Consider the following 14,572-nt stretch of genomic DNA (forward strand, 5'->3'; position numbering starts at 1 on the left):
TATTCTCTCTACTCTCAAGTATTCTTCTATTTCTACCTCTATTTCTACCTCCGAAGCACAGTACTACTTGGGTTGGGACTGTCTCGACAACCTCCTCTCTACTCTTCTGATCCTCTCTTTTACTTCTCATCACACAACTCAGTCGGCATGACTGTATCACTCACTCTACTCTCATTGCAGATCAGGATGCGAAAGTATTAAGTAACTTATCAAGTGTAAGGTATTATATCAAGCCAAAGCTGTATGATCTACTGCCTACTTCAAGTATCTTCAGCGTAAACAAGATTATACTTATGCTAAAGAGACTCTGTGATTCCTCGTCAAGCACCTACACAGTACACACAAACTCCTTGGGTCATCTCCCCTTTCTGTGGGTGGCAGTACCAATAGTCCGGATGGGTCACTACTCCACTCCGGACCACCGTGATAAGTACCCAAGGGACCCCGCAACAACCTGGAAGGTCACTGACCACAGGGAAACAAGGTATAGCCGGACCATTAAAATAAAATCACGTGTGCCATCATATGTGTGTGCCCAACCGGCACTGGCGTCACGAAAACTACCATCATTGGACTAGGCTATATCTCGGCCAACTACCATAGAACTGGCATCACACCTAACCATCTGGCAAGTGACTGGCAGTACCTCCTCCACACTGCGGGTGGTCACCACCTATTAGTTTAGGGGGTCTGGTCTGGAGTCATCAGTTTGTGTTGCGATTAAGGGGTTCTAGGCCTTTTTTTTTAATTACACAATTGCTGTCCTGTCCTTCTTTCTGAACTCACTAAACATCTCCATGAACAATCTGTCTGGTTCCCACATAATTGTTAGACTCAGAGTTCCATATTACGTACAACCATTCACACATCGCATGGATCTGCCGTACAATAAACCATAACAACCATCTTTTTTTGACTTAGTTGGGACCTATTCAGTCCATCGTTTTCCCCCCTAGAAAAAGTGGTCACTTTGTGTCCTGGACTCACACTCCAATGTCCCATTCATTAAGATCCGTCGATATCAGAAAATCAAGAGGCACTCCATGCTCGCTTATAACAATGGCCGCCCCCACGGCCTGAATATAATGGAGATTCATTAAACGGTTTGGAATTTGCATCAAAGGAGTTCTCTTCTTTGAGTTAAAGAAATTTCATAGAATTTCGCTCCTAGCTGCTCGGATCTCTCCAGTGCTCGGCGTATGTTAGAAACCTTCTAGAGGAAGTGACTGTTCCCTGGCAGAAGGACAGCCTCTCTGTAAACAAGAAACAATGGGAGGACAAGCCAATGCCCTTGTTCAACGCCACGTTCCGTATCAAAAGAGAAAGCTTCAAGTGCGCTGCCGACATCGCTGCCAACATACCGCACAAGAGATCTCCGTAGAAATGCAAGATGAGGCCGACACGCTGGATAGAATGAAATGTTAGATTCGCACGACACTACAATAAAGTCTAAAGAACTTCCATAGAAGTGAAGTGTCAGAGGGTCTAAGTCCTGACTAGTCCTGCACAGACATGGTCACCTCGAGGCCAGCTGGACACAAGGCTTCAATGCTCACCTAGCCACCACCCATTCATGGAAAGTCCTGCTTTAAGCTCTTATATACATTAGTAGATAGGTATCTAGTCATGGTTATTTCCACTAAACCCAAGTAGGAGAAGAAGTTAGCTACTTCCACTCTTACTGGTTTCACTATCAAGCTTTACGTCCCACCACAACATGTATTTCAATGGAAAGAAAAAACACTATGGGGGGCATTTATTAAAGGGGTAGTCCACCCAAAAATTTTTTCTTTCAAATCAACTGGTGCCATAAAGTGCCAGAGATTTGTAATTCACTTCTATTAAAAAATCTTAAGTCTTCCAGTACTTATTAGCTGCTGTATGTCCAGCAGGAAGTTGTGTTTTCTTTCCTGTCTGACCCAGTGCTCTCTGTTGCCTCCTCTGTCCATGTCAGGAACTGTCCAAAGCAGGAGCAAATCCCCATAGAAAACCCCTCCTGCTCTCCAGACTGGAAATAATACAACTTCCTGTTGGGCATACAGCAGCTGATAAGTACTGGAAGGCTTGAGATTTTTTAATAGAAGTAAATTACAAATCTCTGTCACTTCATGGCAGCAGTTGATTTGAAAGAAAATTTTTTGGATGGACTACCCCTTTAAGTCGGTCGTTTTTTACGCCGGACTTAAAAATGCCCCCGCAGCTCCGGCGCTACGGAGATTTATGTAGAGGCGGACTGCCTCTACATAAATCCCGTGCGCGCCGGTGCGCACCGCCGAAAACCTACGCCAGCTGAGGACTGGAGTAGGTTTTCGGCGTATATTTGGGCGGAACGGATGGTAAATCGCGCGGACTCTGAGTCTGCGCCCTCCGTTCCGCCCACTACACGCCCCCTTTCCGCCCCCCCTGGCGTACTCGGCGGAAAGTGCCGATTTGCGAATAAACAACTTGCAATGCTATAATATAAATGTAAAGATCTGTGAAGGGTAATAAATATTGGACGTCGGTCCACTGGTAATCCATTATATTAGCAGGGACAGCGAGTGTCCTTACTGTAGTGAGTAAATTACCCAATAAGACATAAAGTGATTGAATACGGTGAATTATCTCCATCTTATCCAAGATCGTGAAGGAGAGAGGCTACAGAGAAAGACACTGAACACATGGAAACCCCCTCCATAGACTTCACTTACCTGTACCTTTTCCATGAGAAAAGAAAGAAAAGTAATCCGGGCATTTAAGCACCACCAGCTCTCCTTCTACTGCGGCTGGCCAACAAGTGATGTTATCCCATATTCTCGGACATGCTGAAAGATTAAGAAAGAAAAATACACATATTAATAGGAGAATCTTTATTAACTTATTGTGAATAGCATCAAAGTCATACAATAACCCTATAATACTTCCCCCTATGTACAGGAATATAACTACTATAATACTGCCCCCTATATACAAGAATATAACTACTATAATACTGCCCCCTATATACAAGAATATACCAACTATAATACTGCCCCTATATACAGGAATATAACTACTATAATACTGCCCCCTATATACAGGAATATAACTACTATAATACTGCTATATACAAGAATATAACTACTTTCTTCTTCGTCTCAAGGCAGCACAACTGGGTTATTCAGCTCCTCCTACCATCCTCCTAGGAACGCCCACCTAAAAATATTCTCATTAAGCAGCACCAATACCACAGTATGCTCTCCTTTAAATCACTCCCACACACACACTGACACGTGTTTTTTCATATCCTCCTAGCCTGGGAGGAAGGCAAGTATATGCCTTAGTAGCCCACCATATTTTAACACTGTTTTGTGTTTGTTTTTATTTCAGATTGGCCATTGGTGCCAACAGCACGGCAGTTTTATGCTGCCGCGGGTACTCTGCCTTAGTGCTGGGGCGATGTAGGGTACCCGCAGGCATCGGTCAGTAGTTCCTGACCATGGTGCTGGGAGAGAAGTACCTGTATCCCAGAACTGGCTGCGGGATTAGGTGTCTGTGGTGCATTCCAGTCCCATCTCTCCTGTCCGGCCTATGCAGCGTGGGTGCGCGTGCGTTCCAAGGACCGGATCTGCGTTCCACCGCGAGCCGCCCCTCTTAGCGTCACTTCCGGTTCGGAGCTCGGCGCGGTCATGTGATCGCTCAGCCGGTGATGCACGGCTTCCTCATTGGTCGACTAGAGTCAGGTGAGAGTAACGTCACTGGGTGAGTTGCGTCACGACGGGGAGGCGGCTACGGCGCAGATGCAGGCTCCGGCCAGGTTATTTAAGCGGGGAGAGAGTCCGGAGCGGCACCCTTTGTACGGGGCAGCCGGATTCTCTCCTTGCTAAGGTTGGTGGTAAGCCTGGTACACCCAGGATAGGGGTATGCCTGCCTATTAATGGGGTGTTTGTTCTCTTCCCTGCAGATGTCTAGTCGCTCACCTTCACGTAAGAGGACAAGTAAATCCAAGCACAGAATGTGCCGAGTCTGCGAGCAGCCACTGCCGGATGATTATGGGCATTCAATTTGCTGTGTGTGTTCACAGAAAACACACTCATCTAAACGCAAAAGAAGTAGCGTTTGTTCTACTTGTCAGAAGCATATGCCATTAAATTCATCTGGGCTCTGTTCTCCATGCTCCTCACAGAGTGAAACAGCTGTGTTCCTAAAGGAAGCTAGATCTTTCTTCTCCTGGTTTAAAGAGAACATGCCTAATAAATCAGAAAAAAAGAGAAAGACATCTAGCAAAAGAAAGGCAACTTCCTCATCTCAGGCTTCTTCCTCTTCTTTTTCCGCTTCCACATCATCCGAGTCCTCTGAGTCTGATGAGCCGCCTTCTGAGGACTATTATCTCTTCAAGAAAGAGCACGCGGACAAGTTAATCAATGCTGTAAAAGAGATTATAGAGGTCAAGAAGGATAGGAAATCATCGCAGGACAAAGATAATCTCTATTATTTTCCGCGTAAAAAATCCTGTATGCTGTCAGGACATCAAGTCCTCAAAACAATCATGGATAAAGAATGGAAGAAGCCGGATAAGCGAGTGGTTTTAGGATCTCGTTTCAAATCAGTTTATCGTTTAGATCCTGCTGAATCAGAGAAATGGGAAGCTCCAGGAATGGTGGACACGGCAGTCGCTAAGCTGTCTAAGGATACGCTATTTCCAGCAGAAGATTCATCAATCCTAAAAGACGCCATGGATAGGAAATCTGACGTACTCTTGAAGAAGGCTCATTATAATGCTGCGGATCTCAGTAAGGCTGCTTTGTCCACGGTTCCGGTATCCAGAGCTCTGCGAGTATGGCTCAGTCAGCTGAGCAGACAAATTGAAGATAAAGTTCCCAGAGAAGAACTTCTAGAACAAGTCTCCAGCCTTAAGACCTGTGCTGATTTTCTATGTGACTTTCCTATCGACGTCTTAAAGATTTCGGCAAAAACAATCGCTCTAGTAAACTCAGTGCGAAGAGCTATCTGGCTTAAGCCTTGGCCAGGTGATGTAGCTTCGAAGAACAAGTTTTGCAGCCTACCGTTTGAGCCAGGTCAACTTATTGGCGAACAGCTGGAGAAGATATTAGAGCCAGTAAAAGAAGGAAAAGGAGTGGCTTTTCCTATGTCAGGGAAGAAAAAACCCTTCAAATATTTTCGTGGAAAGAACAGAAACACGTTCAGACGGAGAAACTATCAAAGCAGACCTGATAAAAGAAGAACCTATAGCAAGACCAAGGGCAAGACAAATGGGCCCTCTAAGACTGAATTCTGACGCCAGGTGCTCCCCTCAGCCCCCTCCGGTAGGCGCAAGGCTTTTAAAATACTGGCAAGCTTGGGAAGATGTCACAACAGACGAATGGGTCTTAAACATAGTAAAGACAGGTTACAACATAAAGTTTGCCCACAAACCAAGACCTCGTTATATAGTAAACAGTCCAAGCGACGGCCTTGTTCCAGCTCTACTGAAGGAATTTCTACTGAAACATGCGCTGGAAGAAGTTCCGGAGGAGGAGAGAGGCAGGGGAGTATACTCTCGGGTATTTCCAGTACCCAAACCAGAGGGGAAATCCCGATTAATAATAGATTTGCGGTATGTAAACCAATTCGTCCAGAAGGAAAAATTCAAGATGGACTCGATTCGGTCAGCAATTACATTAATCCAGAAATCAGATATGATGGTGTCTATCGACCTGATGGATGCGTATCTCCACATCCCTATCCATCCGATGTCCAGGAGATACCTCAGAGTGGCGGTTCAGGTAGGGGACGAAGTGATGCACTACCAGTTCAGGGCGCTCCCCTTCGGCTTAACATCTTCACCAAGAGTGTTTACCAAGGTAGTCGTAGTGTTGGTAGCGCACCTGAGGCTGCAGGGTGTCCAAATAGTCCCCTATTTGGACGACTGGCTCTTGATTGCTCCATCGGCTCAACTTCTCCTTCATCATCTCTGTCTGACACGCAGGTTGCTGGAATCAGTAGGTTTCCTCATCAATGTCAAGAAATCGGACCTGTCACCAGCAACATCAAAGAGATTCTTAGGCTTCTTTATAGAGACGACCCAGATGAAGATCTTTCTCCCGACCGACAAAGTTGTAGCTCTTCAGTCACAAGTTCGTCTTCTGATCAAGACTCCCAGAGTGACGATCCGCCAGGCCATGAGTATTTTGGGCTTATTAACCTCAGTAATAGAAGCAGTCCCATGGGCCAGAGCAAGGATGAGGTCCCTGCAGAAAGAAATTCTGACCTCCTGGGACAAGAAGACGACATCTTTGTCAGCAACAGTGACATTGTCATCTCAGACTCGGAAGGAGCTACGTTGGTGGTTGGTCACAAAGAACCTAACCAAAGGCAACAGTTTCCATCCCACCGATCCAGTAGTGCTGACCACGGATGCCTCAGCAGTGGGTTGGGGAGCCCATCTGGAGGATCGCTGGATTCAGAAAACATGGTCAGCTCGGGACAAGAGTCTGTCGTCCAATGCGAGAGAACTCAAGGCAGTAAGATTAGCCCTGCATCATTTTACTCCGCAATTGAAGAACAAGACAGTGCTGGTGAAATCCGACAATGCAGCAACAGTTTTCTACATAAACAAGCAGGGTGGAACCAGAAGTCCCCTGTTGGAAAAAGAGTGCAGAAGACTGATGTGTTGGGCAGAAGACACAGTGACAGCTATCTCAGCGCTGCATATAAGAGGATCCAGCAATACTCTAGCGGATCTTCTCAGTCGCAGGACTCTGAGCCCGAACGAATGGCAACTCAACCCGGTTTACTTCAGGGAAATAGTACAAAGATGGGGCAAACCTCATTGGGATATGATGGCCTCGAGACAAAATCGCCAAGTTCAAAAGTTTGCATCACTGAACCCCAGGGATCAGCCGGATATTCTGGATGCATTTTCAGTTTCATGGAAAGGCAAGTTCGTCTACATTTTCCCTCCCCCAGTACTCATTCCCAAAGTCCTGAGGAAGATATTGATGGACAAACCACAAGCGTTGGTCATAGCACCGTTTTGGCCACGCAGAGTCTGGTTCCCGCTATTACTCCGAATGTCCAGGGGAATCTTCTGGAAGCTCCCGCAGACACCGGATCTGTTACTACAGGAGGGCCTGCATCATCCACACCTGGGCCATCTCCACTTAGCTGCCTGGAATATGAGAGGTCTAAGTTTAGAAGATCGGGACTCTCAGAACAGGTGATAGACACCCTTCTGTCGGCTAGAAAGCGGTCAACCAATACAGTTTACGCAAAATTATGGAAGAAATTTACACTCTGGAGAGAAGAAAAGAATTTCTCTAGCATTGATTTGCCAATAATTTTGCAATTTTTACAGGAAGGATTTTTGAAAGGGTTAAAATCTAACACGCTTCGAGTCCACATGACGGCGATCAATTCATTCACAGACGGGCAGTTCGCGGGTCATCCGCTAATTATTCGCTTCTTTAAGGCACTAAGAAATCTGAGACCGGTCATCAAGCCACCTATCTCTTCGTGGGATTTGACTGCGGTATTAAATGCACTAACAGGTCCACCCTTTGAACCCTTACATTCAGCAGAGATGAAGTGGTTAACATGCAAGACGGTGTTCCTGATGGCAGTCACGTCGGCAAAAAGACTCGGAGAGTTGCAGGCATTGTCCTCCAGTGAACCGTTTCTAAAATTTGTGCCGGATGGAGTATTAGTAAGGACTGTACCATCTTTTCTACCTAAAGTCTCATCTACAGAGAACATAAATAGAGAGATCTTCCTGAAAAAATTCATACCTCTGCCTAAGTCTGAAGAAGAATGCCGGTTACATACACTGGATGTGGAGAGGGCCCTAAAGATTTATTTGGAGAGAGTTGCTCAAATCCGAGCGGATGAGAACTTATTTCTTCAATTCTCTGGAGGAAACAAAGGGAAAAAAGCCTCCAAGGATACATTGGCCAGGTGGATTAAGGCAACTATTGCAGAAGCATATAGAATCCAAGGGAAGCCTCCGCCTGAAGTACTCCGGGCTCATTCCACAAGATCAATATCTACATCCTGGGCCGAAAGGGCACAAGTCCCTATAACTGACATCTGTAACGCGGCATCCTGGACGTCTCCATCGACCTTCATCAGTCATTATCGACTAGACATGCAAGGTGGAGGTCCAGCCTTCAGTACAGCGGTTCTCAGTGCAGCAGTGATACCCACCCTTTAGTAGCTAATTAGCTCCCAGTTGTGCTGCCTTGAGACGAAGAAGAAAGTGAAAATTTTTACAACTTACGTAATTTTGCTTTCTTCGAGTCTAAAGGCAGCACAAACGAACCCACCCTATTAAAAGATAAAGCATCTAGAAGGCTATGTTATTACACGTGTCAGTGTGTGTGTGGGAGTGATTTAAAGGAGAGCATACTGTGGTATTGGTGCTGCTTAATGAGAATATTTTTAGGTGGGCGTTCCTAGGAGGATGGTAGGAGGAGCTGAATAACCCAGTTGTGCTGCCTTTAGACTCGAAGAAAGCAAAATTACGTAAGTTGTAAAAATTTTCACTATAATACTGCTCCTATATACAAGAATATAACTACTATAATACTGCTCCTATATACAAGAATATAACTACTATAATACTGCCCCCTATATACAAGAATATAACTACTATAATACTGCTCCTATATACAGGAATATAAGTACTATAATACTGCTCCTATATACAAGAATATAACTACTATAATACTGCTCCTATATACAAGAATATAACTACTATAATACTGCTCCTATATACAAGAATATAACTACTATAATACTGCTCCTATATACAAGAATATAACTACTATAATACTGCTCCTATATATAAGAATATAACTACTATAATACTTCTCCTATATACAGGAATATAACTACTATAATACTGCTCCTATATACAGGAATATAACTACTATAATACTACCTCCTATATACAAGAATATAACTACTATAATACTGCTCCTATATACAAGAATATAACTACTATAATACTGCTCCTATATACAAGGATATAACTACTATAATACTGCCTCCTATATACAAGAATATAACTACTATAATACTGCTGCTATGTACAGGAATATAACTACTATAATACTGCTCCTATATACAAGAATATAACTACTATAATACTGCCCCCTATATACAAGAATATAACTACTATAATACTGCTCCTATATACAAGAATATAACTACTATAATACTGCTCCTATATACAAGAATATAACTACTATAATACTGCTATATACAAGAATATAACTACTATAATGCGGTTCAGGGAAGAAACAGAGTGCTGCACCTCACACCTATGGCTGATACTAGTGCCGCTTGGCTAAATAAAAACACATCAGAATTTTGTGTATGAATTGATCAAGCCATACTGCCCCATGTACCTCGTGCCGGTATCTGATACACATGGGTCCCTACACTAAGTCCACACCGTGCCAGTTAGTGGCCACCAACCCCGCAGGCGTGCACAGTCAGGGAACGGGGGCCATGGGACGGCCCTGCGACCCCCATGCCACAGGACCAGACCCAAAAACACCACACCAGAACCCGGCCAGCACCGCCGGCGGAGAAGGTCGCCCCCAAACAGCACAAGTCTGGATAAGGTATTGCGCTCACCCAGGGCCGGCCTTTGGGGTGTGCGACCTGTGCGCTTGCACAGGGCGCATCACTCCCGGCCAGCTGGGGGGCGTTCAGGCAGAGCGCTCCCCTAGCTGTCCGCACGGCGCCCTCCTCCAGTGCCTGTTCCTCCCGGGCTCCCCTCTGCCTTCTCATGGGCGCCGTGTACTGTCCTATCAATCTTGTGACCGCAAGCAGAGCAGTGCTTGCGGTCACAAGACTGATCAAACAGTACGCCTACAGCTGACGCGCTCCCTGGGGATTCCCCAGCAGAGCACGCATCAGTGACCTCAGCGTCAGCCAGCGTCCTTGTACTTCCGGCACAGGCGCACGCTGAGGTCACTGGTGTGTGCGGTGCCGGGGACATGCCCAGAGAGCGCGCATCGGCCGGGGGCGATGCAGAAGACGAGAGCTGCGGCGTGGGAGCGAGATGTTAGGTGAGTTATGTGTTTTTGTTTTTTCAATCTGCACAAAGGAGGCAGACAACATAAAGGGGCAATCTATATGGGGCAGACAACATAAAGGGGCAATCTATATGGGGCAGACAACATAAAGGGGCAATCTATATGGGGCAGACAACATAAAGGGGCAATCTATATGGGGCAGACAACATAAAGGGGCAATCTATATGGAAGCAGACAACATAAAGGGGCAATGTATATGGGGCAGACAACATAAAGGGGCAATCTATATGGGGCAGACAACATAAAGGGGCAATCTATATGGGGCAGACAACATAAAGGGGCAATCTATATGGAAGCAGACAACATAAAGGGGCAATGTATATGGGGCAGACAACATAAAGGGGCAATCTATAAAGGGGAAGACAACATAAGGGGGCAATCTATAAAGGGGCAGACAACATAAAGGGGCAATCTATAAGGGGGCAGACAACATAAAGGGGCAATCTATATGGGGCAGACAACATAAAGGGGCAATCTATATGGGGCAGACAACATAAAGGGGCAATCTATATGGGGCAGACAACATAAAGGGGCAATGTATATGGGGCAGACAACATAAAGGGGCAATCTATATGGGGCAGACAACATAAAGGGGCAATGTATATGGGGCAGACAACATAAGGGGGCAATGTATATGGGGCAGACAACATAAAGGGGCAATGTATATGGGGCAGACAACATAAGGGGCAATCTATATGGGGGCAGACAACATAAGGGGCAATCTATATGGAGGCAGACAACATAAGGGGCAATCTATATGGGGCAGACAACATAAGGGGGCAATCTATAAGGGGGGAGACAACATAAAGGGGCAATCTATAAAGGGGCAGACAACATAAAGGGGCAATCTATAAGGGGGCAGACAACATAAAGGGGCAATCTATATGGGGCAGACAACATAAAGGGGCAATCTATATGGGGCAGACAACATAAAGGGGCAATCTATATGGGGCAGACAACATAAAGGGGCAATGTATATGGGGCAGACAACATAAAGGGGCAATCTATATGGGGCAGACAACATAAAGGGGCAATGTATATGGGGCAGACAACATAAGGGGGCAATGTATATGGGGCAGACAACATAAAGGGGCAATGTATATGGGGCAGACAACATAAGGGGCAATCTATATGGGGGCAGACAACATAAGGGGCAATCTATATGGAGGCAGACAACATAAGGGGCAATCTATATGGGGCAGACAACATAAGGGGGCAATCTATAAGGGGGGAGACAACATAAAGGGGCAATGTATATGGGGCAGACAACATAAAGGGGCAATCTATATGGGGCAGACAACATAAAGGGGCAATCTATATGGGGCAGACAACATAAAGGGGCAATCTATATGGGGCAGACAACATAAAGGGGCAATCTATATGGGGCAGACAACATAAAGGGGCAATCTATATGGGGCAGACAACATAAAGGGGCAATCTATATGGGGCAGACAACATAAAGGGGCAATCTATATGGGGCAGACAACATAAAGGGGCAATCTATAAGGGGGCAGACAACATAAGGGGGCAATCTATAAAGGGGAAGACAACATAAGGGGGCAATCTATAAAGGGGCAGACAACATAAAGGGGCAATCTATAAGGGGGAGACAACATAAGGGGGCAATCTATAAGGGGGGAGACAACATAAGGGGGCAATCTATAAGGGGGGAGACAACATAAGGGGGCAATCTATAAGGGGGGAGACAACATAAGGGGGCAATCTATAAAGGGGCAGACAACATAAAGGGGCAATCTATAAGGGGGCAGACAACAAAGGGGCAATCTATAAGGGGGGGACAACATAAGGGGGAGACAACATAATGGGGCAATCTATAAGGGAGACAACATAAGGGGGATGGACAACACAGGGGGGCCATCTACAAGGGAATGGACAACACGGGTGCCATTTATAAGGGGGTCAACACGGGGGCTATCTGTAAGGGGGACTACAAAGAGGGGGCCATCTATAAGGGAGGGCTACAAAGAGGGGGCCATCTATAAGGGAGGGCTACAAAGAGGGGTACCATATACTATAGGGGGGACTACACAGAGGGGGGTTCTCAAGGAGATGCACATGGGGTCATATATAGGGAAGACTGAACAAGGGGCCATCTATAAGGAGGCTGAATAGAGGGGGGGCCATATACTAGAGGGGGATCACATAGTGTCAGCCTACTCACTAAATGAGGGTGTAAAGGGGCCGATACAGATGTGCAGTGTGTAGAGAGATGAGGATGGTGCCAGAGTGAGGAGCCTAATATATTTGTCTAGCAGATTCTGTGGATTCGTGGCACGGAGAATGGCCCAGGGCAGAAGAAGAAGAAAATTAAAGGGGAACAACTCTGATCAGAGAAGACGTCCCCTGTGAGTCACTTGATATAACTGCACTCTAATGTATATGGTGTACAGAACCTGTGTAGAGCTGTGTCCACCTCTATATGACTGGATGAGGTGATAGTGATCTATGTACAGTGGATTATTCAGTAGTGGCGGTAGTGTTAGTCAGTATGCGGTGGTATTAGTCAGTATGTGGTGGTGTTAATCAGTATGTGGTGGTAATATGGATTTAGTATACCGGATTGGGTCAGCAACAATATAGTGGTGATGGTGATGGTAGTGGTTGTGGTGGTAATATTTCCCCCTTGTATACTAGTATTATTGGTAATATTGGTCTCAGTATACAGGATTTGGGCAGTAACAGTATAGCAGTAATATGTATGGTGATAATATTTCCTTCTTTATACTGGTATTATTGTTAATACTGGATATATATACCCCCCCCCCCCTAATAGCATCGCTTGTTCGAGGAGGGGGCCCAGTCATCAGCTGTTGCATTATCCACAACCAGCTGTCAGCTAGATGTATGTAAGTGCAAGTATATGTATATAGATAATGTATTTTCAATGTATAGGTGTGCATGTGTGTGTACTGGAGGTTTATATATGCATAATGTGTGTTTAAATGTGTGACATTGTATATGTGTGTACTATATAATGTGTATGGGGGGTGTACTGTTATATAATGTGTTTGTAGTGTGTGTTCTGTTATATAATGTATTTTCAATGTATAGGTGTGCATGTGTGTGTACTGGAGGTTTATATATGCATAATGTGTGTTTAAATATGTGTGACATTGTATATGTGTGTACTATATAATGTGTATGGGGGGTGTACTGTTATATAATGTGTTTGTAGTGTGTGTTCTGTTATATAATGTATTTTCAATGTGTAGGTGTGCTTGTGTGTGTACTGGATACTACTTCCCCCTCCAGCCATACACACAACTACTACATGGCTGGGAGAAGTAGTAGTTGTGTGTATGGATGGAGAGGGAAGTAGTAGTTGTGTGTATGGCTGGAGGGGGAAGTACTAGTTGTGTGTATGGCTGGAGGGGGAAGTTGTGTGTGACTGGGTGAGTAGTAGTTGTGTGTATGGCTGGGGGAGATAGTAGTATTTGTGTGTATGGCTGGGGGAGATAGTAGTATTTGTGTGTATGGCTGGGGGAGATAGTAGTATTTGTGTGTATGGCTGGGGGAGATAGTAGTATTTGTGTGTATGGCTGGGGGAGATAGTAGTATTTGTGTGTATGGCTGGGGGAGATAGTAGTAGTTGTGTGTATGGCTGGTGGGGGTAGTATTTGTGTGTATGGTTGGTGGGGGTAGTAGTTGTGTGTATGGATAGATAAGTAGTAGTTGTGTGTATGGCTGGAGGGGGTAGTAGTTGTGTGTATGGCTCGGGTGATAGGTGTTGGATGTCGTCTGGAGGAGTGGGAAGCTGTAGGAGCTTTATGTCACCTTGAGGAGGTCTCAGCAGATCCCCTGGGGGGGGGGGGGGGGGGCGCGAAAAAAGTTTCGCACAGGGCGCCATCTACCTTAAGGCCGGCCCTGCGCTCACCATAGCTGCAGCAAACAGAATGGGAAAAAACAGGAGGGATTAAAACCATGTGCACTCAGGTGTCTCCTGCTAATTGCGGTCATGTGGGTCTCACCAGGAGGAGTGCAAAACACGGAGAAAAGAGAGAAGCAAAATGCGGTTCAGGGAAGAAACAGAGTGCTGCACCTCACACCTATGGCTGATACTAGTGCCGCTTGGCTAAATAAAAAACACATCAGAATTTTGTGTATGAATTGATCAAGCCATACTGCCCCATGTACCTCGTGCCGGTATCTGATACACATGGGTCCCTACACTAAGTCCACACTCTGCCAGTCAGTGGCCACCAACCCCGCAGGCGTGCACAGTCAGGGAACGGGGGCCATGGGATGGCCCTGCGACCCCCATGCCACAGGACCAGACCCAAAAACACCACACAGAACCCGGCCAGCACCGCCGGCGGAGAAGGTCGCCCCCAAGCAGCACAAGTCTGGATGAGGTATTACACTCACCATAGCTGCAGCAGACAGAATGGGAATAACTACTATAATACTGCTCCTATATACAGGAATATACTATAATACTGCTCCTATATACAGGAATATAACTACTATAATACTGCTCCTATATACAAGAA

General features: G+C 45.6%; 1 protein-coding gene across 2 annotated transcripts in view; it reads right to left on the reverse strand.

Annotated features, from left to right (window-relative positions):
* Positions 1–14,572, reverse strand: part of LOC138783926 (vasoactive intestinal polypeptide receptor-like) — a 159,916-nt gene that overhangs the window by 66,517 nt on the left and 78,827 nt on the right. For both annotated transcript variants that reach the window (XM_069959258.1, XM_069959257.1), the window contains exon 3: positions 2,691–2,804. In XM_069959258.1, the coding sequence (XP_069815359.1) occupies positions 2,691–2,804 (114 nt within the window). The remainder of the gene's footprint in view (positions 1–2,690; positions 2,805–14,572) is intronic.

This window comes from Dendropsophus ebraccatus, chromosome 2, assembly GCF_027789765.1.
Source record: "Dendropsophus ebraccatus isolate aDenEbr1 chromosome 2, aDenEbr1.pat, whole genome shotgun sequence".
In the NCBI taxonomy this organism is placed as follows: domain Eukaryota; kingdom Metazoa; phylum Chordata; class Amphibia; order Anura; family Hylidae; genus Dendropsophus; species Dendropsophus ebraccatus.